Source organism: Lonchura striata, chromosome 27, assembly GCF_050655825.1.
Source record: "Lonchura striata isolate lonStrDom1 chromosome 27, ASM5065582v1, whole genome shotgun sequence".
NCBI lineage: Eukaryota > Metazoa > Chordata > Aves > Passeriformes > Estrildidae > Lonchura > Lonchura striata.
The window spans coordinates 2,842,052-2,865,332 of record NC_140729.1 but is presented as its reverse complement, the minus strand read 5'-3'; the positions used below and the strand labels follow the sequence as shown (position 1 = coordinate 2,865,332).

Here is a 23,281-nt window from a genome sequence, read left to right as displayed (position 1 = left end):
CTTTAAGAAGAGTAGATATAATTATCACCTACAATATATGACACATTAACAATAGAGAGACTGAGCTGCTTTATATTAAATGATAAAAAGTCTTCCCACACACTAGTTTTTAAATCATTGTCTGAAATAAAACAACTTCTAATTAGGATACAATTGACTTTATAATATAATTAACACTTCCTTGATCTTCCTTCTATTTAAGATCAACAGTGCTTTGTTGGAAAAAGTTCACTATGATTTTTCTTTTTGAATTCTAGGACTTGTCCGGTTGTGTGCTGCCCTAGCGCTTTCTTCACAAAGGAGGGATTTTGATTTTTAAACAAGAATCCTTCTGCATTGCTTGAAATAGCCTGCTCATATTTAATAAGATGTTCTCTAAGTGCTGGCAGGGATACACAAGTACAATCTTTACAGACAAGTCACACAATCCTATTAATAAAACTCTTGCACTAGTATGTATGGTGAGAAAAGGAACATAAGTTGTGTAGAAAATCTGAAATGCACAAAGTTGGAAAGAGCAAAAGAGAACAAGCAGTCTTTAGCAATAGCAGCTACAAAGCCTTAGCAGAGAAAGTACCTACTCCAGAAAGCACTGAATGAAAAGAATGTCACCCAAAAGAAGTGAGATGTTCAACCTTAACAAGCCTCAATCCATATGTGGGCTGGATTGCCTGAGATAGCTGCACAAAAATACTGTTCAGCAAATTATTCTTGGCACAAACAAGAAGTTTGGTAAATGCCCTGGGAGAAGGAAACACCCTGGTGGTGACACCCAGTGTCAAATGTATAAATAGAGAGAGCTGGGAATGAACATTTGCAGTCCTGAAGCTTATCAGGCTGTGCAGCTAAATTTGGGGTTGTGGTTTGACTCTTGCCTGCTGTCACCATGAGCTGTGGCACCAAATCTTCGACCAGTACCATTAGAATTAGCAGTGGAGGAGGAGGAGGAGGAGGAGGTGGTGGTGGAAGATGCAGTGGTGGAGGTGGTGGAGGGGGTAGGTCTGGAGGATACTCCTCCATGTCCTCGAGAAGATACACCTCTTCTGGAGGCAGCGGGGGCTTTTCTGGGAGAAGCTTTGGTGGAGGAGGCTCCAGGAGCAGCTATGGAGGAGGCTTTAGCAGTGGCAGCTGTGGCAGGATCAGCCGCGGTAGCTATGGGGGGAGAATGAGTGGTGGCAGTTATGGAGGAGGAATGAGCTGTGGAAGTATGGGAGGAGGACTTGGATCAGGAGGAGGTGGATTTGGGGGAATGGGAGGTGGTTATGGAGGTGGTGGATACAGTGGAGGTGGATTTAGTGGCTTTGGGGGTAGCGGTGGCTTTGGTGGTGGTGGCAGCTATGGCGGAGGCAGTTTTGGTGGCATGGGCTTTGGGGAGGATTCTGGCTTGCTCTCCACAAATGAGAAGTTGACCATGCAGAACCTCAATGATCGCCTGGCGTCGTACATGGATAAAGTGCGACGCTTGGAGGAAGAAAATTCCCAACTTGAGCATCTGATCAGGGAGTGGTACAAAAATCAAGCTCCCTCTCAGGGCAAGGATTACAGCCAATATTACAGGACAATTGAAGAGCTGCAAAACCAGGTATGATGCACTTTGACTAAATTGGAACAGGTTCCTATTGGAATGGCGCTTTCCCCATGTAGCACAAGGCTCCCGTTTGGGGTGATATTCCCCTTCCTGTGGTTTAGCCAGGAAGCAGAGTGGCGTGGGGACCAGCTGCTGTCCACGTGTTCTGCCACAAGTGTATTTGGTGCAGGAAGCATTGCTGGGTGCAGTGGCAGATCAGCACCAGTGTTCCATCACATGGCCTGTGCAATGCTCCCTGCAGCGCTGGGCTGCTGCTCGCTCGTTCTTCACTCTTGAACAGCAGGCTTAATCCTTGCTTGCGTCGTGCTCTTATTGCCATATTCATTGGATTGTTTTTGTGAATATACAGGATGAGCCAGCATGTGAAGCTAGCCTCATTCCAGCCCTCAGCCATTTAATAGTCATGTATCTCTTGTGTGAACGTGGTTGTTCTCAAAAGTAATAGAAATTCTGTTTTCCCACTATTTTTTGCTGGTTCGGTCGGGGGTTTTGTTTGTTTGTTTGTTCTTCTTTGAATATGAGGAGTTAATTTGGTTATTCTTTCCAACATGGTATTTTTAATGGATATTTGTTAATCAAAATTAACAATAAAGGTACTTTCTTTTATCTGGAAGCAATCATCCCATCTCTCTCAATAGCTCCTGCAGTTCTAGTTAGGCTTGAAGGCTTGACATTGCCATAAAGCCCTTGTGCAAGGTGTTTGTGCATAGGTGTTGCTTGTCTCTGTTGTCGGACTGAAAAGATGACTGAATAACACCTGCCCTCTCCCTTTCAGATTGTTGGTGCCAATGTGGACCTTAACAGGATGCTTCTTGACATGGACAACACCAGAATGACTGTGGATGACTTCAGACTGAAGTGAGTCACTCCCTTCCTGGCTCCATCCACTTTGCCTCCCTTTATCCCTTTATCAATGAGTTTCCATTACAAATTAATCTTTGTAGAAGCTGGAGACTTTTAGCTACAATCACAGAATAGAGAATTTCTGGGAAGAGCATTCTGAGAAGGATTGCTTTGGGTTTTCATTATTATTTTTCTCCAGACAAGTTATTAAAGAGATACATTTAAGGGACTCCATTCTAAGTTTCTCCATCCTTGCATGTAGATTTCTAAGCATAATCCTCATGGTATAAATCTCACAGAGAGAAACTATACTGAAATCAAACACAGCATTGAAGACAGAAAGAGAATGGGGTCCTTTCTTCTAAGAACTGACCAGAGATGTAAGATAGGAACTGTCCATAACTGAGACACCAAACAAAGAGGTCTGGCAGCACTTTTACTCTCTTTCTTGTCTGTCATTCAGGTATGAGACTGAATACACCCTGCACCAGAGTGTGGCAAGTGATATCAATGGATTACGCCCACTTTTAGATCAACTGACTCTGTCCAGATCTGACTTGGAGACACAGTTTGAGTCCCTGAAAGAGGAACTGATCTTCCTGAAGAAGAACCATGAGGAGGTAAGTTTCTTCACATTTCAATAATTAAAGGCAACACAACACTCAAAAGAATTTCCCCTCACTTTTTCCACCAGCAGCAACCAGGTTTTGGCTACTGGTTTTGATCATCCAACTTGACACAAGGCAGCTTTGATGTTGAGGAATGTGTAGAGGCCATAGCTGTCCACAGCTGGTGTCATGAGACACCAGGAGCATGGGAGACCAGAGGGATGAATGGCTTTCAGTACCAACTACAGTTTGCTTGCTGAACTCATGGAAGGAAAATTGGATAGACTGTACGGAGCAGTCAAAAGAAAACATTTTTACTCTCTTCAGTGACATTTCTCAGTGAGAAGAAAAGATTCTCACAAAGAGTACACTGCATAGAATTCCTTATAACCCTGTGAAGGCAATGCCTGCATGCAGTGCCTGGCTGTGAGCACTGGAGCCTCAGGAATATCAGAATTGTTCCATGGCAAGGGCAGGCAAGGTCCTTTTGCTGGAGTCTGGAGCTCTGTGAGGATCCATGTACTTTTCCTGCCCTTTATTTGAACTGATGCCATTCCTCCTTACCTTCACCCTTTGAGAACCTCATGGGGTTTTTGTGATATTTTTTCAGGAAATGAGAGGACTGCAAGGCCAGTCTGGTGGAGATGTCAATGTGGAGGTCAATGCTACTCCTGGCATTAACTTAATGGAAAAATTGAATGAAATGCGCTGCGAGTACGAGAGGCTCATTGAGAACAACCGGAAGGAGGTGGAAAGCTGGTATGAAACCAAGGTAAAGCACATGCAAGCTTTGGTAATTAAATCCTTCACAAAGTACTGGACCTATTTACAGCTCATGAAAGGCAATTTATCATTTGTTATTTAAGGGACAATTAATTACTTTAGGCAGTTTTCTACAACAGGTCGGTCCTGGAATATCAGTTATGTCGTAAAACAGGTAGAGTCTCTGTGTTCCAGCAGTCAGTGAATTACCAGGGTGTTGGCAGAGTGGCTTGTGGGAAATAAACAGTCTGAATGGCATCTTTATTATTATTAATCGATTTCCTGATGCTTTTATGATAAACCCACAATGTTTTCTAGTTATAAAAAAATGCCTCAATTTTTGGATATTAATTTTTCAGATGGAAGAAGTTAATCAACAAGTCCACTCCAGTGGCCAGGAGATACAATCAAGCAACCAGCAGATCTCTGAGCTGAGGCGTGAATATCAGAGTCTGGAAATTGAGCTGCAGTCACAGATCAGCATGGTAAGGAAAGGCATTTGCTTCACCATGACACAATCTATATGTGAGAAGAGGCACAGCCAGCAAGTAATCCATCCAAAGAGAATGGGATATTGGATTACTTACCTTCAATGATACTTTTTTCTGAGGATTTGTGAAGATCCCCTGTTCCCTCACAAAAATAAATTAAAATCACCACAGTTCCATAAACACTGCATTTTGTTTTCCTTTTGCAGATAGACTCTCTGCAATCCAACCTGGAAGACACAGAACGTCGTTACAACATGCAGCTGCAGCAGATCCAGGCCATGATCGGGCCCTTGGAGGAGGAGCTGGCCAGCATCCGCTGTGAGATGGAGAGCCAGAACGAGGAGTACAAGATGCTCCTGGGCATCAAGACCCGCCTGGAGCAGGAGATCCAGCAGTACCGGGCACTGCTGGAGGAGGGGCAGCAGGACCTTGTGTACGTATTGACAGAACACAGCACTGTGTGACACCCAGCTGCTGGTCAGTCACCGGCAGAAAATTTAACGGTTGAGATTTGCAAAACAGCTTTTGTATTGAAATGAGGCTGATGCGGCTGTCTTGGCTGATTGCCTCCCAAGTGTGAGATACTTCATTCTGTTCAGAATGTAGCTCATGTGAAGAAAAATTAATGCGGAAATTCTGAACTACCAGTTTGGGGCTGGACAAGGAAACCCATGTAAGAAAGCCTGGTTCCAGGAAAGCCAGGAACTGAAAAGGCAGGAAAAGACTGTAAGCAAAAATAAAAAGGCAAACAAAAAAACCAAACTGACCAAAGTTTTCCAAACCTTTATAAAAGTTTCTGAAAGTTCAAGCTACTTCAGCCTCACTTATGCAGAGTGCCAGCTTATTCTTGGAAATGGTGCCTGAAACAGCAGCTAAAGTTTTAATCTCTTCTTTCTGATTTTGAGCCAGACACTGATGTATGTGCTAAATATTGCAAGGAATCCCTAGGCAGAATGTGGGAAAACCAAAAGCTCTTGCATTGACGTTGAAGTTGAAAGAGGGGATAATTTCTGGCACTGCCTCAGTTGTTTTGCTGTGCAGTGCTGGGTTCTAACCAGCAGCATGGCCCAGAGAGGTGCTGGCTCCTGGGCAGCAGCTGTAGCTCAGTGGCCTTCAGATGGCAAAGTTCTATTGATTAACTTTTTTTCCCCTTCTTTCTCTCTCTTTGCAGAATCCCAGCAGGAGGAATAGGAGGAGGCATGGGAGGAGGCATGGGAGGTGGTAGAATTGGAGGTGGTGGTTATTCTGGAGGAGGAAGAGGAGGAGGTGGTGGCATGAGTGGTGGATATGGAGGTGGTGGCAGCGGAATGGGAGGAGGAATGGGAGGAGGAAGTTGTGGAGGAGGAATAGGAGGAGGAAGTAGTGGAGGAGGAATGGGAGGAGGAAGTGGAGGAATGGGAGGAGGAAGTGGAGGAATGGGAGGAGGAAGCGGTGGTGGATGCATTGGAGGAGGAGGAGGAGGAGGAAGAACCTCAGGAGGCGTCAGCAGTTCCCACTCCTACTCTTCATCTTCCCAGTCCCAGTCCTGCAGGGGTGGCAGCGAGAGCCAAGGTGAGAACTGTGGTATGGACATACTCCTCTCTCAGTCACATCCTGACTAATTTATGCATTAATTTATACCAAAATACTCTTCCAGAGGCAAACAATACTGAAGATAAACGAAAACTTCTGGGAAGTATTAGATTTACTGTTACTAACAATTCTTTCCTCTTTGTGTGCAAAGGATCAACTCCACTTCCAGACCACACAGTCCATTTCTATTCCATTTTGTAGGTGATATCAGCTGATTTTGTAGTTTACCCTCAGCTGGTTTTTTCATCTGTCTCATTCTTTGCAGAATCTCATAAATCCTGCAGCCTTGGTGCCATGCAGGAGTTTTCCTTTTTGCTTTTGGAATTCTTATAGCCACTCCCACATAATCCCAGTGTCTGAGGGATACTGGTATGTCAGACATGCAGTGCCAGGACTGATGAAGTTTGTACTTGTTTTGTCTCTAAACAGGATATGGAAGAAAATCTTTTGACTAAGAATTTACATCAAGGATCCTCTAGCACAAGACCTTCCAAAAGGAAACTGGCCCAAATCCACTGCATTCCCCACACTCCCAAGGAAATGTGATGCTCTGAACAGTTCCTGGGAGTTGCAGATGTCACCTCTCCCCCTGCCCTGCATGCTCTGTGCTGCTTCTGCCCACAAAACTCTGCAGCTTTGGTCATTGGCACTCAAACTGCTGCTTTACAGATCCAACCTGTTTGGTACTCAGGTTGCTCTGAATCAGGAAAATGTCTCTAATAAAATTTAATTTCTGTCTGATGCAACTAGAATCTTGTATGGAGTTTTTCTTTCCTTCTGTAGGTGTAAACACTTAGAAAACATGAAGTCATGCCAAGACACACCTCCAGATAGAGAGGTTGATGATACACTCCAGTAGCTGATAACAAAATTTAGAGAGAAAACACAATTTCTGAACAGTAGGGGCAGATCAGAATCTTCTTTGGCTGTGCCTTTGTTTTTTTATAATGTGTCAGATATTCCCAGGAGCTGAGTTCTGAGACCAAACAGATGAATATCAGCCTTAAAGGGACTGCAGAACCTCAGTGCTCAGTGACTCTAATGGTGCTGGCAGCACGTGAGTGTCCACAAAGGAACACTAATGATTACAGAGCTGTGGTTGTAAAATGAAATTAGTGTTTCAGTTCACAAAACCTCGATGGGTACTCCTTGGTTTAACCTGGAAACACACAGATAAGGGATCTTGTTTTGAAATTATAAGAAGTGAAAGGGAAATATTGTTTACAGGAACTTTACAAAGTTAATTTCCATAAAATGTTAATATTGACAGCAATTGCCTTCAATCTCTGAGAAATTTAGTACATGTAAAAGGGCCTGGAATGTTCACTTCTGTATATAGCTACCAATGTATCCCAGCAACTGAGGGGCCAAAATTCCAGTGAGGCTGCCCAAGGGGAGGGTACACCACACCTACACACAACCTTGCAGGCTGAGCTGCAGGTGCAGGGCTGCACACAAGGGAGGAGCCTCTGGGGTTGAGTTGAGAGAAACAAAATGTGAGTTCCACAAAAGAGGAGCAGCACTGCTGAGTAACACAACAGATGCATGTAAGTACAGATTGAGAGAACAGACACAAAATTGATTTCCAGAAATACACATCACACTGCCATCTCAGCACTTGGAAACCATTCAGGGAAACAGAAACACTTCACTTACGCCAAGCTGAAGTGTGCTGGCATTGTGCTGGCATGGATGAGCCTTTGCAGGCTTGTTAAACAGAGTTTGTGCTGCATAAATGTTGCCAAGGACATGGAACAGGAACAGTGAGATTCTACTAATGCTTATTTCTCCTTCTTTGATTTAGGTTTAGAAACTTCTACTACACACACCATCCAGAAAGAGACACGGTGTTCATGATAAATGGTGTGAGGATTAAGAACTGTGGGTATTCCAGAGCCCTCTAAGGGAGGGAATTGCATTGTCACCTCCTACAGGTGCAGGGAGAGGGACAGGGATCTCCACTGATGTCAGTAAATGCTTTAAACTAACCTTGGAAGAATATTTATTTCTCTGACTCCTAATTACTTTGCTGCCCAACAGGCACTAAGTGCTACACACCATACAGTGAAGTCCAGAAGGGGTTAAAACAGAATGAAGGCAGCAGCTACTGAGAGACCGAGGTGAAAGGAAGGAAGGAAAGATTTCCAAGATAATTTTACATCCATAAGACACAGAATTGGGTTTGTGTGGCAAGGTTTGGGTAGCAGGAGATACAGGGGGATTTCTGTGAGAAGCTGCCAGAAGTTTCCCAGTGTCCAGTGGAGCCAGTGCCAGCCCAGGACAGCCCCAGTGCCAGCCAGGGCAGGGTCCCTCAGCGATGGTGGCAGCACCTTGGGTTAACAGAGCTACCAGGGTGAGCAGAACTGCATAACTACAGCCAGAGAGAGGAGTGTAATACGGAACCTTTTCCTCAAACACCTCTAGGTTGAAGCCATCCTCCCTCTCCGTGGATAAGTTGATTTTGAGGTGGCAATTCACAGTAGGAACCAGCAGCTCCTTGTGCTTTCTTTGCACAGCCCAATGACTCTTCCATAGGAGCTGCAATGCTGATATTTAATGCACAGCTGGAAATCTGAAAATTTGTTTATGTTCAAGGCTTTTCGCAGTTTCACAGGAGCTTGATTAGTAAAGATGGAAAAAGCAGCTCAGTGCCATTCCCTATTGCATGGGCAGTGGAAAAAAGTACACAAGTATTTCTCATTCTCTGTTGGGTGGTGCAAGGTATTCTGTTGTGGTTGCAAAACACCCTTCACTGAAATGAGCTCAGGTAATGATGATATTTTTTCAGATCTAATCTTTGGCTGTTTTAATAAAACTTATTTTTTCATCATATTATATAATTCAAGTATGTATTCTGAAAAATTACTATTTAAATACAGTGATGAAAATATGCAAAGTAAAATATTTCTCCTCTCAATTTCCTCTGAGTCCATTTAAAACTGTTACAATAAAATTTTGAGCTCTTTGACAGGAAAAGATTTAATATCTTTTCCCTTGCACAATGCTACTTTTGTGGCTGTTACACAGAGTTTTCCTCAAAAAGAAAAAAGACTGTGATCCACATGCTGCATATTCAGAGAAAGCTGAATGCCAGCAGGACCTTATTCAACAGAGTGAAAAATTCAGAGTCAAGTTTTCTTCTGTAACAGACATGGGAATGCAGTCTTAAAAATTTTCATTTTGGTGCATTAAAGTAGATTTGTTTGAAGCTGATGTAATTTGAAATAAATCAATGAATGAAGAGTCCCTTGGAGGCTGCTGGTGTTATGAATCATGTCTGTGATCTCGGGTAGAGGGCTAAGGCTGAGCTACTGAGTTTCAAATCATAAAAGATTATGGACACAGACAATGAACCAGAAACTTCATTAGCTGCCGTTACCAGTGAGGTATTGCCAGATTAACAGAAACTGAGGGATACAACATTGTTCAGCAAAATATCCAACAAGGAGCCACCCACATAAAATTATAGTGCAGCTAGGTGTGAATCAACTAAGACATATTTGCACTGAAGGATAATGCATTTTACTTACCTCAGACAAAATTCCCCTTAGCACATCATTTTTGGCATGAGCACTATGGCTGGCAAACCCCATGGGAAGCTGGACTGCCTGGCAGGTGACACCCACCTGGGCAGGTATAAATAGCCACCAGCAAGGACGGCCTGCTGCACTTTGATTTCCTGCACCTCGCTGCGCAGAGCTTTGCATCTGGGGCTGAAGATCTGATCCCTTCACCATGAGCTGCAGCATCAAGAGAACATCCAGCACCTCGTACAGGAGCGGAGGAGGAGGTGGAGGCGCCTGCGGCGGCGGCAGCGGCCGCAGCTCCTCCGTGTCCTGCCGGCGCTACGCCTCCTCCGTCATCGGCGGCGGCAGCTACGGCGGGGCAGCCTGCGGGGGCTACGGGGGAGGCCTGAGCATGGGCGGCCTGAGCATGGGCAGCCTTGCCGGCGGCTTCGGCGGGGGCTTCGCGGGGATCTGCGGCCCTGGCGGGGACCTGCTGCTCAGCGGCAACGAGAAGGTCACCATGCAGAACCTCAACGACCGCCTGGCCTCTTACCTGGACAAGGTGCGAAGGCTGGAGGAAGAGAACGCTCAGCTTGAGCACCACATCCGCGAGTGGTACAGGAAACAAGCTCCCAGCGTTTCCAAGGACTACAGCTCCTACTACCAGACCATCGAACAACTCCAAAATCAGGTAGGATCATCCCGGCACACGGGGCTCCGTCTCCCACATGCTCCTCTCTCCTCTTTGCTTCTTCTTCTTTCCTCTTGGCTTCTTCCTCCTCCCTCTGTCCCCAGCACTGGGCTCTACCACCCGCGGGCGGCCGTGCTGCTGCTGGTACCGCAGGCACAAACCTGCTGAGCTGCACCTCCCGTCCCCGGGCTGAGCAAACCCTCACAGCAGCCCACAGGCACCAGGGCACAGCCCGAGGCACCAGGAGCTCCACCAGCCACAGACACGCTGGCTCACGCAATGTTCATCCCACCTTGTGCGGGTGGCTCCAAACCAGACGTGTGAGGTTTGCAGTGCTTCCCTCTGCTCCCAGCCACATCAGCTGGATGGAGTGCAAAGCCAAAGCACCTGGATGGCAGATCTGAGCTCCCTTTGTCCCTTTGCACTCCTACAGACACCAGGTGGAAGGACTGAGGTCTTCCATTACAATGAGGTCTCACAATACCAAAAAAACCCAGATTAAACAGACACCATGAAGAAGCACTTTATATAGAAATGGCTGCAAACACTCTTTAGGGCTCATGGGGTCAGTCCCTAACTTGAGAAGAGGAACATCATGGCTTTGGCAGGATGGTCTGTGATAGGACAAGCTTCCCTGAAAAGTAAATCTGAATCGTTACCCTCCCATATGGCCCCAGCATTACTGCAAGAAACAATTCTAAGTCCCTCACTAACACCCTACCAAAGCTTAGAACCTTCTTTCTGCTTGTCCTAGAAATCTAGATCACAGAATGACTCCTCTCCACCTTCACCTTTTGCAGATTATTTCTGCCACTGTGGACAATAACAAAATGCTTCTGGACATAGATAACAGCAAGATGACTGCCGATGACTTCAGAATGAAGTGAGTAGCTCTCTGTGAACCTTGCATGTCTGTCAAATCCCTCTCATCATCATCTAAGAAGACAAGGGAGGACTGCCCTGGGTGGTATTACTGAGTCATCCTATTTTACTGGAATACTGATCTTAAAAGGATGTGTGCTACTGACTGTCAGCATCTCATTTCCCCATTTTTCTGTCTCTATGTGTGTGACACAGGTATGAGAATGAGCTGGTCATCCGTCAGACTGTGGAGAGTGACATCAATGGCCTGAGAAATCTCATGGATGACCTGACTCTGGTTAGATCTTCATTGGAATCCGAGCTGGAGTCCTTGAAGGATGAGCTGATTGCTCTCAAGAGAAACCATGAAGAGGTATGATCCAATTATATCCAATTATATACAATCTAATGCACAGCCAAATACACAATCCGTTGATTATTCATGGCTCCCACCATCACACATCAAGTGAATTTCTCATTATGCCATGGATTGTCATTCCTCTGTTCCTTGGTAGAGCTTTGCCCACAGTCCCCAGCACAACAAATGACCTGTGTGTGCTCTTGTATCCCTCTCTGGACTCCCTGCAGGAAATGAGGCAGCTCCAGTCCCAGACTGGTGGCGATGTGAGCGTGGAGGTCAATGCTGCTCCTGGACAAGACTTGACAAAGATCCTGAATGACCTGAGAGATGAATATGAGCAGATCATTGAGAAGAACCGCAGGGAGGTAGAGCAGTGGTATGAGGTCAAGGTATGTAGCAATGCCCAGACTGGAGTCTCCTTTGGTGGCACAGCCCAGACACCCTGGTACTGGGACTGGCTGAAAGGGAGAGGCTCCCTGGAGATGTGAGCTCCCATTCAGCAAATCTGCTCTCTTGGGGCTCAGAAAGTGTCTCTGGGGTTTGACTCTGCAGATCCAAGAAGTCAACCAGCAGGTCACTTCCAGCAGCCAGGACATCCAGACAAGCAGCCACCAGCTCACCGAGCTGAGGCGCGAGATGCAGAACCTGGAGATCGAACTGCAGGCACAGCTCAGCACGGTACGTGGGCAGGATCTGCGGGCCCTTCCCTCCTTGGCACGGGCAGGGAGCCGTAGAACTCTGCTCCTCAACTCCTGGATTTGTCTTTCCAGAAAACCTCTCTGGAAAACTCCCTGGCAGAAACCGAGTCTCGCTACAGCTGCCTGCTGCAACAAATCCAGACACAGATCAACTGCATCGAGGAGGAGCTGGCCAGCATCCGCTGTGAGATGGAGGGTCAGAGCCAGGAGTACAAGATGCTCCTGGGTATAAAAACCCGCCTGGAGCAGGAGATCCAGCAGTACCGGGCGCTGCTGCAGGAGGGGCAGCAGGATCTTGTGTATGTATTTCATATTATAGCAAGGGAGTAAAAAGAAATCCTCATGTACTTATTTACCCGTAGAGACCCCTTGTCCCTGAGGCTACATCATCATATCTTTCAACTGAATATCCAATGTTAGTAGGTTTTGATGAATTTTTTTTTTTTTTTACAGTTCCTCCCAAGGAGCTTTCCAAGGAGGTGGAAAATCCTCCCAGTCATATTCTGCTTCCTACTCTCATTCTCAGTGTGGAGACATATCAGGTAAGTCAACACTTTGTAGGCATGCTATTTTTAGTGGGTTACATCTGCCCCAATGTCTGCAATTTATTTGGTCAGAAAAAAGTTTTTTTAGTTTGGGTTGGGAAAGATTCCAAGATCCATTTGCCCAGGAGTGAAAAACCTCATTTCTCTGTTGCAGCAGAATCAGGGGTTAAAATACAGCAAGTGTTGCTCTTCCCTCTGCCTAAATATAAAATACAGTTTATAGACTTTATGGGATGGGAAATACTTCTTTGGTTACTGTAACAATAAAAAAATACAGTTCTGAGAAATCGCTCAGGATGCTGCTGGGCATGGAGCCTCTGTGCCTCTGCTGCTAACACTGTGAGGTGTAAGAATTTCACTCAGCAGGAATGCTCAGACTTCCCCTAAGGCAGTGATTTGCTCTGTGCTCACACAGGGCAGTCAAGAGTGTGCTAAAGCAGCAGGAGAGACCCTGGCAGCGTCCAGCTGAGATGCACCGACCATGGGCGGCGAGAGACACCCGAGAACTTCTGCAGCACGGCCGGGGCAGCGGGAAGGGTTTGGAAGATGAGCCTGGTCACCTGCCCCAGCACCCCCTCCTCCTCCCTGCAATGCTTGGCTTACTCAACTTGTCTTTGGCAATTCATTCTTTGTTAAGGGCTCACACTCTGCTGGTAACTCTGCTCTAATAAACCTTTATGTCTGCAATTCAAATCACAACATGTCTGAGAAAATAAATTTAACCAACCTCACGTGGGTACTTATCCAGATCATCCGCCAAACACGGGCTGTGCGGTTGTATGGGGTACATGATCTCAGGACAGTCCATCTTGCACCAGGAGAATGGACACAGTGCTGGGATAGAACCACTGAGTGAAAAGAAATATCAGGAATTGTGACCATGGCTGTGTGACGTGAGACAACAGCCAGCCTCTGCCTAGGGGAACTGCCAGCTCAGGCTGGCAGAACTCTCTCTTCACAAGCAAGAGGTATAAGGTTGAAAACAGAAATCTTGTTGTCAGTTCTTGACACAGTTTTTCTCCTTCCTGAGACATTAAAAACCATTTACCATTTTGTTTTTTAATGGTCACAAAGGGATTGCTTTCTGGCCCCTTGCCTTGCCACTTGTACTAAAGAGAATGAATCATGTGAGTGAAAGGAGAAAGAAAGAAAGAAAGAAAGAAAGAAAGAAAGAAAGAAAGAAAGAAAGAAAGAAAGAAAGAAAGAAAGAAGAAAGAAAGAAAGAAAGAAAGAAAGAAAGAAAGAAAGAAAGAAAGAAAGAAAGAAAGAAAGAAAGAAAGAAAGAAAGAAAGAAAGAAAGAAAGAAAGAAAGAAAGAAAGAAAGAAAGAAAGAAAGAAAGAAAATAAATAAGGAAATGATGGGTAACTATCAGAGATTAACTGTTAATTTACTAAACTGTGCCCAATGGTACGACTGTGAGTTATCTGAGTCCATCGACCTCATCACAGCCAGAGTACTGTGGGAAGGAAGGTGTGACTCAGGAGAGGTTGTTCCAGTATGAAGGGTCTTCCTCACAAGTATTTCTACACCTTTTGTTGCACAGAGAATGACGTATTGCTGACTTCTGTTGGGAGAAAGAGACAGCAAGAAAATGGATCTGTTCCCTTCAGTGTCATGCACCAAAACCACTCCAGTGTTTTATGATAGAAATTTCAATTTAAATACTGATATCATACCAAGAACCTGATTTTTGTTAGTACACACAGCTGGCTGATACTCTGCCTTAAGAGAAAGGAGAGACACATTCCTTTCATTGAAAGTATTTTCTATATTTTACTGCTTAAGTACATAAAATATGCAACAAAATTAGATATGAGAGAGCAATACTAAATTAGGGCAGCTCCTTTAGATGCATTTTGCTTTCTGAAGATCACAGTGAAGTCCCTTTTCAGTCTCTGACTGTTGTGCACCGGATACACGAAATCAGCCATGTATCACTTACAGGTTTGTCCTGTTTGTCCCTTCCCCACTGATTAAACCTGGTTTCTAGTATTTCCCATTTCATTTCAGACTGAAGGATTGATCTCCTAGGGTAATGCAATTAAACACTTCCCCATCACAACCAACTTAGAAGAGTTTGATTTTGTTTAGGTGTTCTCTCAGTAACTGCATGCCTTGGCTGTGCCAGCACAGCACCCTGACCGCAGCCTGCAGTGAGTGCACAAAGAACACTTTCTACACCTGTTGAAAAACTGACTTATCAGTCCAGCATCAAGATTTTGTGTGAATAAAAGCCTATCTGCAATGAATAAAAACTTACTTCAGGTTTTAACTGTATAGAAAGTGATGTAAAGCAAATGCAAACGTGACTTTTTTTCTCTAGAGGCTGCCAGAGCTCACTCAGGTGTCAGCTGTATTTACTGTAGCCAAAGCAGCTGAAGGAGACATCTCTTTTGAGGGCAGATTATGGAACCTTAAATTACAGTTAATTTATATAAGTAAAGAACTGAAAGGTTATTTTGCTTCCTTCTAATGTTCCAGAAACACAGAGAAGCATCAGAATGATCAAAAATGCAGTCCTCACCCAGAGAACTCCTGCGAACTCCAGAGCTGCAGTGTCTGTCCCCATTTCTGAGCTGATCTGGGAGTGTGAGGTCTTGGTGCAGTGAGCAGCACTGAGAAGAGTCCTCAGGAGTCTCTACAGCACGATCAGCTCACTCTGGAGTCCTGCTGCTGACAGCACAATGCCCTCCACACATTCCTGATGGTCCATGGGGCACTAACACCCACCAAGGGATGGGCCAAGGCCTGTCCTAGGGACAACACACGCCACAGGTGTGCCAAAGGCACAGCAAGACACACAGCCTCCATCCAAGGCTGGCGGGTGCTCCAGAAAACTTGTGCTATTTCTGTGATCAGGTATTCTGACACAACTGCCTGCTCCCAGTGCTCATTTCACTCATCCGTGTTCTTAGAAAAAGCCATACATATACCTACTTAGTGTTCTGAAAAGATCTACAGGATAGGGAAAAAAGGCTTTGGCAGGGAGGAATATAGAATTCAATTAGTGGCCATCATTGATAACAGGAGCAGATGGCAGCAGGTAGAGAGAAAGAGAACAGGAAAGGATCCCTCTGCTGGAAGAGCTTAATTTCCCTTGGGAAGTATCTCTAAATTTGTCCTTTTTCAGTGGTAGGAAGGGCTGTGAGTAATGATTTAAATCAGCTGCGCAATTAAAGTAGCTCACATTTAATAGGATTTTCTGTAGGTCTATACATATGCAAGTTTATGAGCCCACCCCATGGAGTGACATAAGAGAAAGATGAGCACAGAATGAGGCGTTGTGGAAATCCTACAGCTCTGGATGAACTGAACAAATGCACAGGTTGAGTGATGCTGCGGGACAATGACGGATGAGGAATGCTCAAATGGAATCCCTGATGAAACTCTAGGGAGTAGCACCCTTCTTACCAAGACCACATTTGACTCATTTACTGTAAAACAATTAATTACCAGTAATTGTATCTAGGATTGTCCACTCCCTCTAGTGTGACTGAAGACATACATCCAGTAATGGCATCACGGCCTCTGTGGAAACCACAGGCTGCTTTTGGTTCTTCTGCAAATTTGGAGCATCCAACTTCCCCAGGGAGTAAACAGCACTGGAAAGGATTTACAGCACTCCTACTTCAAACAAACTTCTGACTTGCAGAGGTCCATGGGGTGCACTATGAGCAAAAGGTCTACCAGGGGAAAATGTGATTTTGAAGCTCTTACAGTGCCTTTGAATGGCTGAGGAGTTTCAACATCTTCTACAGCAGGACACGTCTGACCTCCTTCTGTCACTGTGAAAGGTAATGGCTCCTGAACAGTCTTGGCTCTTTTGGCTTGTGAAGTAAATCAGCGGGTCCAAATTCACTCACAACAGCCAACTCAGGCCAAGAGCCATGTCCACAGGACAGTGGCCAGAAATGCACATGGAAACAAGGAAATAGCCCCCAAGTTACAGAACAGTCTAGAGATGAAATGTTTGGGACGCAGTTATGGCAGTAAGGATGATTAGCTCACCTATCCAAAAAAGAAGAGAGGAACAGAGAGACAGAGAAATGGCACCTAGTGACAGTATGAAATTACAGCATTGGGAAATGTCAGAAATTGTTGGGCCAGGTGCTGTGATGCAATGATGCCGAGAAGGAGATATAAAATCAACACCTCTGGCACTACCACCAATCAGCAATAAACTTCTCATAGAGGAGAATAAAAGTGCATTTCAACAATCTAATGAGGAAAATATGACTAAGGAATCACACCCTGTGAGAAAATAATTTTTAAATTTTAATAATGATGACTCAGTCGCAATAACATATGCAAAGCACCTGGTTCTGACGTGTGGGTAATTAGACAGCGACCAATAAAACAACAATCATAATTATGCAGATCAAAGGATCTGTGATATGGGGGTGGTGGTGTCTCAAGAAAGAGGGTGAATGGTTTTCCATGATCCTTCAGTCAGCCATAACATACATTAGTAACTTTATGGATCTCATAATCACTGTGGCTAAGAAAAAAAATCCTGTTTGAGCCACAACTGCAGGGTGTGTATAAGTTACAGCATAAATGAAGAAACCAACAACAAAAAATATGGGGAAATTATAACTTTCAAGTGCAGATATATTTCCATCAAAGTTCAACCCTCACATAATGAGGCCCCTTGTCTTTCAGGTTTAAAATTCACATTTTCCAAAAGTTATTTAAAGGTAAAATTTCCTTTCCAAAGAAGGGCTTATCACAATCTGCGCCCTTAGCAAAATGGTGCAGTGGTGCAGCACCAAGGGACAGAAGACAGAAGGTAAGGGGGATCTAGAGGGTCATCACAGCTACCTCTGTTACACAAGGATAAAATCCCCAACATCATTTGACTGAGATCAAATTTGAAACTCTCTCTTCCATCCACAGCTCCTGCAATGGAAACTCTTCAAAATCCTTCTGCCTCCCATAGTAAAAATTCTCCCCTTAGTTTCCAGCCCAAACACACTCGAATCCAGACTGTGCTCTTTCCTACATGGATAACAGGATTGTTCTGTATTTCAGACAGACCTGGTACCTCCTTCCTCAAGAGCCAGCTGATAACAATCTCAACCTTCATCTGGCCAAGCCAAATCCTTTCTTTCCTCTCCCAGGATAGAGCCAATGCAGTCATATAGATTTCACATACATATTTCAGTTTAAGATAACCTCTGAGTCATTGGAAATACGCACAAAAATGTTTAAAAACTCACAACTTTAAAATGGCATCACTGCATACATGCCAGGGCATGAGACAGGAGGATTTCCTGTAAGTGACCACCAGAGTTTGGTGACAATAGACAATATCATCGCTGATGGTAAGGTCATTCTACTGTGATTTACCACTAAGTATTCTGAGAGTAGTGCCCACTATAAGCTTTCTTTTCTAGGGAAAAGAAATTCTAAACCTAAATTCTAGATTCTCGCCAAAATTCTTAAGATATCCTGTTTTCAGAAGTGGCAGTTCTGAGGCAAAGGGTGCTTGAGTTCACACTTCTCAAAATCTGAGGTTAAAGCAGAGTGATTAGGTGGTGCTTTCAACACCTGTTTTCAGGACAAAAGAAAATTACTCCAAAGAACAAAGAACAGCTATTAAAATGAGTCTCACTCACTAAGTAGCCAGCAACAAACTATCTCCAGCAAAATCTAACTCACAGCCACCCACCCGAAATTGCAGTTCAGGCTTGGTGTGAATCAGCATGCAAACCCAGTACCTGGGGGGAGGGCTGTCCCAGGCCCCAGAAGAAATTCCCCTTAGCACATCACTTTCAGCATGAGCACTATGGCTGGCAAACCCCATGGGAAGCTGGACTGCCTGGCAGGTGACACCCACCTGGGCAGGTATAAATAGCCACCAGCAAGGACGGCCTGCTGCACTTTGATTTCCTGCACCTCGCTGCGCAGAGCTTTGCATCTGGGGCTGAAGATCTGATCCCTTCACCATGAGCTGCAGCATCAAGAGAACATCCAGCACCTCGTACAGGAGCGGAGGAGGAGGTGGAGGCGCCTGCGGCGGCGGCAGCGGCCACAGCTCCTCCGTGTCCTGCCGGCGCTACGCCTCCTCCGTCATCGGCGGCGGCAGCTACGGCGGGGCAGCCTGCGGGGGCTACGGGGGAGGCCTGAGCATGGGCGGCCTGAGCATGGGCAGCCTTGCCGGCGGCTTCGGCGGGGGCTTCGCGGGGATCTGCGGCCCTGGCGGGGACCTGCTGCTCAGCGGCAACGAGAAGGTCACCATGCAGAACCTCAACGACCGCCTGGCCTCTTACCTGGACAAGGTGCGAAGGCTGGAGGAAGAGAACGCTCAGCTTGAGCACCACATCCGCGAGTGGTACAGGAAACAAGCTCCCAGCGTTTCCAAGGACTACAGCTCCTACTACCAGACCATCGAACAACTCCAAAATCAGGTAGGATCATCCCGGCACACGGGGCTCCGTCTCCCACATGCTCCTCTCTCCTCTTTGCTTCTTCTTCTTTCCTCTTGGCTTCTTCCTCCTCCCTCTGTCCCCAGCACTGGGCTCTACCACCCGCGGGACGGCCGTGCTGCTGCTGGTACCGCAGGCACAAACCTGCTGAGCTGCACCTCCCGTCCCCGGGCTGAGCAAACCCTCACAGCAGCCCACAGGCACCAGGGCACAGCCCGAGGCACCAGGAGCTCCACCAGCCACAGACACGCTGGCTCACGCAATGTTCATCCCACCTTGTGCGGGTGGCTCCAAACCAGACGTGTGAGGTTTGCAGTGCTTCCCTCTGCTCCCAGCCACATCAGCTGGATGGAGTGCAAAGCCAAAGCACCTGGATGGCAGATCTGAGCTCCCTCTGTCCCTTTGCACTCCTACAGACACCAGGTGGAAGGACTGAGGTCTTCCATTACAATCAACCTTTTTGGTAATGAGATGATTTACAGCATCAGGGCAAAGCCCACACTGCCTCCTACACTACGAGTGCAGAGCCCCATGGGGCTTGGCCATTTCCCAAAATAAATGTTCTTCTCTTCTTTCCCACATCAATACACTCTTTCATCAAAATCTTTGGAAAAGCAAAACCTTGCACACACCAGTCCCTGTGCTATGACAATTCAGGAGCTTTCTGTGGCCCTTGCACTATTCTATAAAATAATTTCAAGACTAGCATTAACACTCTACCAAAGTTCTGCGTCTTCTTTCTGCTTGTCCTGGAAATCTAGAACACATCAAGACTCCTCTCCACCTTCCCCTTTTGCAGATTATTTCTGCCACTGTGGACAACAACAGGATGATTCTGGACATCGATAACAGCAAGATGACTGCCGATGACTTCAGAATGAAGTGAGTAGCTCCCTGTGAACCTTGTCTATTTTGGTTGAGAAATTTTATAAGACTCATGAATGCAGATGGATGAGGTCCTGTCTAAAGTGGTATGATCAAGCCTACACATCGTAATGAAATGAGCGTGTAATGCTTTGCTTTTCTTTGGTACAGGTATGAGAACGAGCTGTGCATCCGTCAGACTGTGGAGAGTGACATCAATGGCCTGAGGAACATCCTGGATGGCCTCACTACCACTCGGTCTGCCCTGGAATCCGAGCTGGAGTCCTTGAGGGATGAGCTGATTGCTCTCAAGAGAAACCATGAAGAGGTACGATCCAATTATATCCAATGATATACAATCTAATGCACAGCCAAATACACAATCCGTTGATTATTCATGGCTCCCACCATCACACATCAAGTGGATTTCTCATTATGCCATGGATTGTCATTCCTCTGTTCCTTGGTAGAGCTTTGCCCACAGTCCCCAGCACAACAAATGACCTGTGTGTGCTCTTGTATCCCTCTCTGGACTCCCTGCAGGAAATGAGGCAGCTCCAGTCCCAGACTGGTGGCGATGTGAGCGTGGAGGTCAATGCTGCTCCTGGACAAGACTTGACAAAGGTCCTGAATGACCTGAGAGATGAATATGAGCAGATCATTGAGAAGAACCGCAGGGAGGTAGAGCAGTGGTATGAGGTCAAGGTATGTAGCAATGCCCAGACTGGAGTCTCCTTTGGTGGCACAGCCCAGACACCCTGGTACCGGGACTGGCTGAAAGGGAGAGGCTCCCTGGAGATGTGAGCTCCCATTCAGCAAATCTGCTCTCTTGGGGCTCAGAAAGTGTCTCTGGGGTTTGACTCTGCAGATCCAAGAAGTCAACCAGCAGGTCACTTCCAGCAGCCAGGACATCCAGACAAGCAGCCACCAGCTCACCGAGCTGAGGCGCGAGATGCAGAACCTGGAGATCGAACTGCAGGCACAGCTCAGCACGGTACGTGGGCAGGATCTGCGGGCCCTTCCCTCCTTGGCACGGGCAGGGAGCCGTAGAACTCTGCTCCTCAACTCCTGAATTTGTCTTTCCAGAAAAGCTCTCTGGAAAACTCCCTGGCAGAAACCGAGTCTCGCTATGGCCGCATGCTGCAACAAATCCAGGCGCAAATTAACTGCATCGAGGAGGAGCTGGCCAGCATCCGCTGTGAGATAGAGAGTCAGAGCCAGGAGTACAAGATGCTGCTGGGCATCAAGATGCGCCTGGAGCAGGAGATCCAGCAGTACCGGGCGCTGCTGCAGGAGGGGCAGCAGGACCTTGGGTATGTTCTCTATTTGCAAATAAGGGCCCAAATTTTATCACAAGCTTTTCTCTCTTGGCACTCATGGAAGACAGGGCGGAATATTTTACTTCTCTGTAGCTGAAATCTAAGTTCAGCACCTTTTTTTCACAGCATCTGCATTGAAATGGCTTTATCAAAAACCTCATAAGCAGATCAAACATCAAGGGAAACACAGAGCAGATTGTTACTGCCAGGTTTTGAGTTAATCAGTTCCTCTTGACCTGTTTGCACGGAGTGAATTCCATGAGAGGAATCACCGTGCCAAACTAAATTGTAATGAAGCTCCTTCTGTCAGCAGACAAACAAGTACAGCTGGATTGTGAGAGTACAAGAATTATACTGCAACAGTCTCTTGATGTCTCTGCTTTTACAATTTTCTAGGAAAATACAGCTGAACAGAATGAAATGAAAAAAATTATATAAAAATATATTTGCAAGATCCAGGAAAAGCTGAGCTGTTACATGCACTGCACATGATGTCAGTATGTATTTATTGCTCCCTTCATTAAATCACCTTTCCTTTTACAGGTCCTGTCAAGGAGGTCTCCAAGGAGGAGGTATGACCTCCCACTCTTCTAGTTCTTACTGTCACGGTCAATCTAGTGAGAAGGCAGGTAAGAAATCTTTCAAAGAGCATCCAAACTTATGGCTTTCGTATTTTGTGTTTGATCCCTTTTCCTGTTAATACCAAGCTTGTGCTATGGCTTCCACATCTGCAATTGCAGCAAGGATTAAACTATTTAAAGTCAAAGCTCTTAATTTCAAAGTGGTTTGGCTCCAATTCCAGAGACAGGCTAAATTCCTTCCCATGCTTTTGCTAACAAATGGATATTTAAATAGTGGATGAGTCTGAAATGTCAGTGCTGCAAAGAGACTCTTGGTTTGTTCTTTCTTTCCACAGGGCAGTCAAGAGTGTGTTAAGATACCACCGACGTGTTGGGCTGCCCTGGTCCTGTCAGTGCCGTGGGAGCACCCGGCCCACAGCGCGCTACCGCAGAGCCCACACGCGCTGTGACCTACCCCGTGCACAGACTGACCTCCAAATGCTATTCATGAAATCCAAATTAGTAACTAGTAGGCTTTTCCTAAAATTATCTACTTCTCCCTTTTCATGCTGTCCATCACTGTGATCACTGTGCTCACACACAGGACTCTGCAGTGCACTTGGTTCTCTGCTGAACAATAATCCCTTGAATAAAGCTTTATCTTTCTGCAATGCAAAGAAAACTCTGTGTCCAGAAGTCTATTTGGTATATTAACATTCTATAAAGCTTTATCTTTCTGCAATGCAAAGAAAACTCTGTGTCCAGAAGTCTATTTGGTATATTAACATTCTATTTACATTTAGGTGTAACAAGTCAGGTACATAAAGAAATTAAAGTTATGTGAATTATATAATACAGCTCCAAAGAAATACATGAATTCTAAATCATATGATGACTGGATAAAATCCTGAAGATGAATCAACACATCCACGTTAAACTCAAGGGTGACACCTATGGGGAACAGAAAGGGGTGGGGGAACCCCTTTTTCATAGATTATGGTGCAAGTGGTGTGCAAGTAGTTGATTTGTCTATTCAGCAGCTGAAGTGAAAAATTAGGATTAATTAACCCCAACATTTCATAAAAATTTTGTCAAATCAAAACCACTTTTCCCTAGTCCCTGAACAAGAAATCAGTCCTATTCAGGCAGCCCTTTCCCAGCTTCTGGGTAAGAGCTCAGTCTAATCTTGTTCAATTAAAGCAAAGGGTTAGATCAGGAAATGAGTGAGGACTATCAAAGTGCTACTAACCCAACATTCAGTTGTTGGAATTATTCCTCCTGATGTGTTGGAAAATCTGAGTTCAGGTCTTTTATCTGGGTTCCACAAGGAGGAGTGTGCTCCCATATTCCATAGGGTCATTCCCAGATCCATGCTGTGTGGAACTCTGTGTGGAGAATAGCACGGTGCAGGCAAGGTTCAAGCTTTGTTACTAAACCTGCCCCACTTGTGTACCACACTCAGCTTATTTGGGCTCAACAGAGGAAGAAAAGGGGTGAAATATCTCAATTTCAAACGGAGAAATCTGCATTTCAGTGTTTCGTTTGCAGAGCAAAGGAAGCTGCTGAACAGGGTCGGCCACATA

General features: G+C 45.6%; 3 protein-coding genes across 3 annotated transcripts; all 3 read left to right on the top strand.

Moving 5' to 3' along the window:
- Nucleotides 1-761: 761 nt before the first annotated feature.
- On the top strand, nucleotides 762-6,616 carry LOC110471894 (keratin, type I cytoskeletal 17). The gene is made up of 8 exons (XM_021532948.4): nucleotides 762-1,582; nucleotides 2,364-2,446; nucleotides 2,895-3,051; nucleotides 3,650-3,811; nucleotides 4,161-4,286; nucleotides 4,499-4,725; nucleotides 5,464-5,843; nucleotides 6,294-6,616. The coding sequence occupies exons 1-8, from the start codon at nucleotides 887-889 to the stop codon at nucleotides 6,317-6,319; spliced, it is 1,857 nt and encodes a 618-aa protein (XP_021388623.4). The 5' UTR covers nucleotides 762-886; the 3' UTR covers nucleotides 6,320-6,616.
- Nucleotides 6,617-9,460: 2,844 nt separating this feature from the next.
- LOC144247461 (keratin, type I cytoskeletal 19-like) lies at nucleotides 9,461-13,225 on the top strand. Its single transcript, XM_077788295.2, has 8 exons — nucleotides 9,461-10,061; nucleotides 10,862-10,944; nucleotides 11,139-11,295; nucleotides 11,511-11,672; nucleotides 11,836-11,961; nucleotides 12,054-12,280; nucleotides 12,435-12,523; nucleotides 12,942-13,225. The coding sequence occupies exons 1-8, from the start codon at nucleotides 9,600-9,602 to the stop codon at nucleotides 12,959-12,961; spliced, it is 1,326 nt and encodes a 441-aa protein (XP_077644421.2). The 5' UTR covers nucleotides 9,461-9,599; the 3' UTR covers nucleotides 12,962-13,225.
- Nucleotides 13,226-18,335: 5,110 nt separating this feature from the next.
- LOC110471859 (keratin, type I cytoskeletal 19-like) lies at nucleotides 18,336-22,380 on the top strand. Its single transcript, XM_077788423.2, has 8 exons — nucleotides 18,336-18,937; nucleotides 19,755-19,837; nucleotides 19,991-20,147; nucleotides 20,363-20,524; nucleotides 20,688-20,813; nucleotides 20,906-21,132; nucleotides 21,682-21,767; nucleotides 22,055-22,380. The coding sequence occupies exons 1-8, from the start codon at nucleotides 18,476-18,478 to the stop codon at nucleotides 22,072-22,074; spliced, it is 1,323 nt and encodes a 440-aa protein (XP_077644549.2). The 5' UTR covers nucleotides 18,336-18,475; the 3' UTR covers nucleotides 22,075-22,380.
- Nucleotides 22,381-23,281: the final 901 nt, after the last annotated feature.

What these genes read in the sequence shown, in the direction of transcription:
- LOC110471894 (XM_021532948.4), top strand. Translation starts at nt 887, where the DNA reads ATGAGCTGTGGCACCAAATCTTCGACCAGTACCATTAGAATTAGCAGT. An exon ending in GTGGATGACTTCAGACTGAA is followed by an intron (nt 2,447 to 2,894) that starts GTGAGTCACTCC and finishes TCTGTCATTCAG; the next exon opens with GTATGAGACTGAATACACCC. An exon ending in TGAAGAAGAACCATGAGGAG is followed by an intron (nt 3,052 to 3,649) that starts GTAAGTTTCTTC and finishes ATATTTTTTCAG; the next exon opens with GAAATGAGAGGACTGCAAGG.
- LOC144247461 (XM_077788295.2), top strand. Translation starts at nt 9,600, where the DNA reads ATGAGCTGCAGCATCAAGAGAACATCCAGCACCTCGTACAGGAGCGGA. An exon ending in TCGAACAACTCCAAAATCAG is followed by an intron (nt 10,062 to 10,861) that starts GTAGGATCATCC and finishes CACCTTTTGCAG; the next exon opens with ATTATTTCTGCCACTGTGGA. An exon ending in TCAGTGTGGAGACATATCAG is followed by an intron (nt 12,524 to 12,941) that starts GTAAGTCAACAC and finishes GTGCTCACACAG; the next exon opens with GGCAGTCAAGAGTGTGCTAA.
- LOC110471859 (XM_077788423.2), top strand. Translation starts at nt 18,476, where the DNA reads ATGAGCTGCAGCATCAAGAGAACATCCAGCACCTCGTACAGGAGCGGA. An exon ending in GCCGATGACTTCAGAATGAA is followed by an intron (nt 19,838 to 19,990) that starts GTGAGTAGCTCC and finishes TCTTTGGTACAG; the next exon opens with GTATGAGAACGAGCTGTGCA. An exon ending in TGCAGGCACAGCTCAGCACG is followed by an intron (nt 20,814 to 20,905) that starts GTACGTGGGCAG and finishes TTGTCTTTCCAG; the next exon opens with AAAAGCTCTCTGGAAAACTC.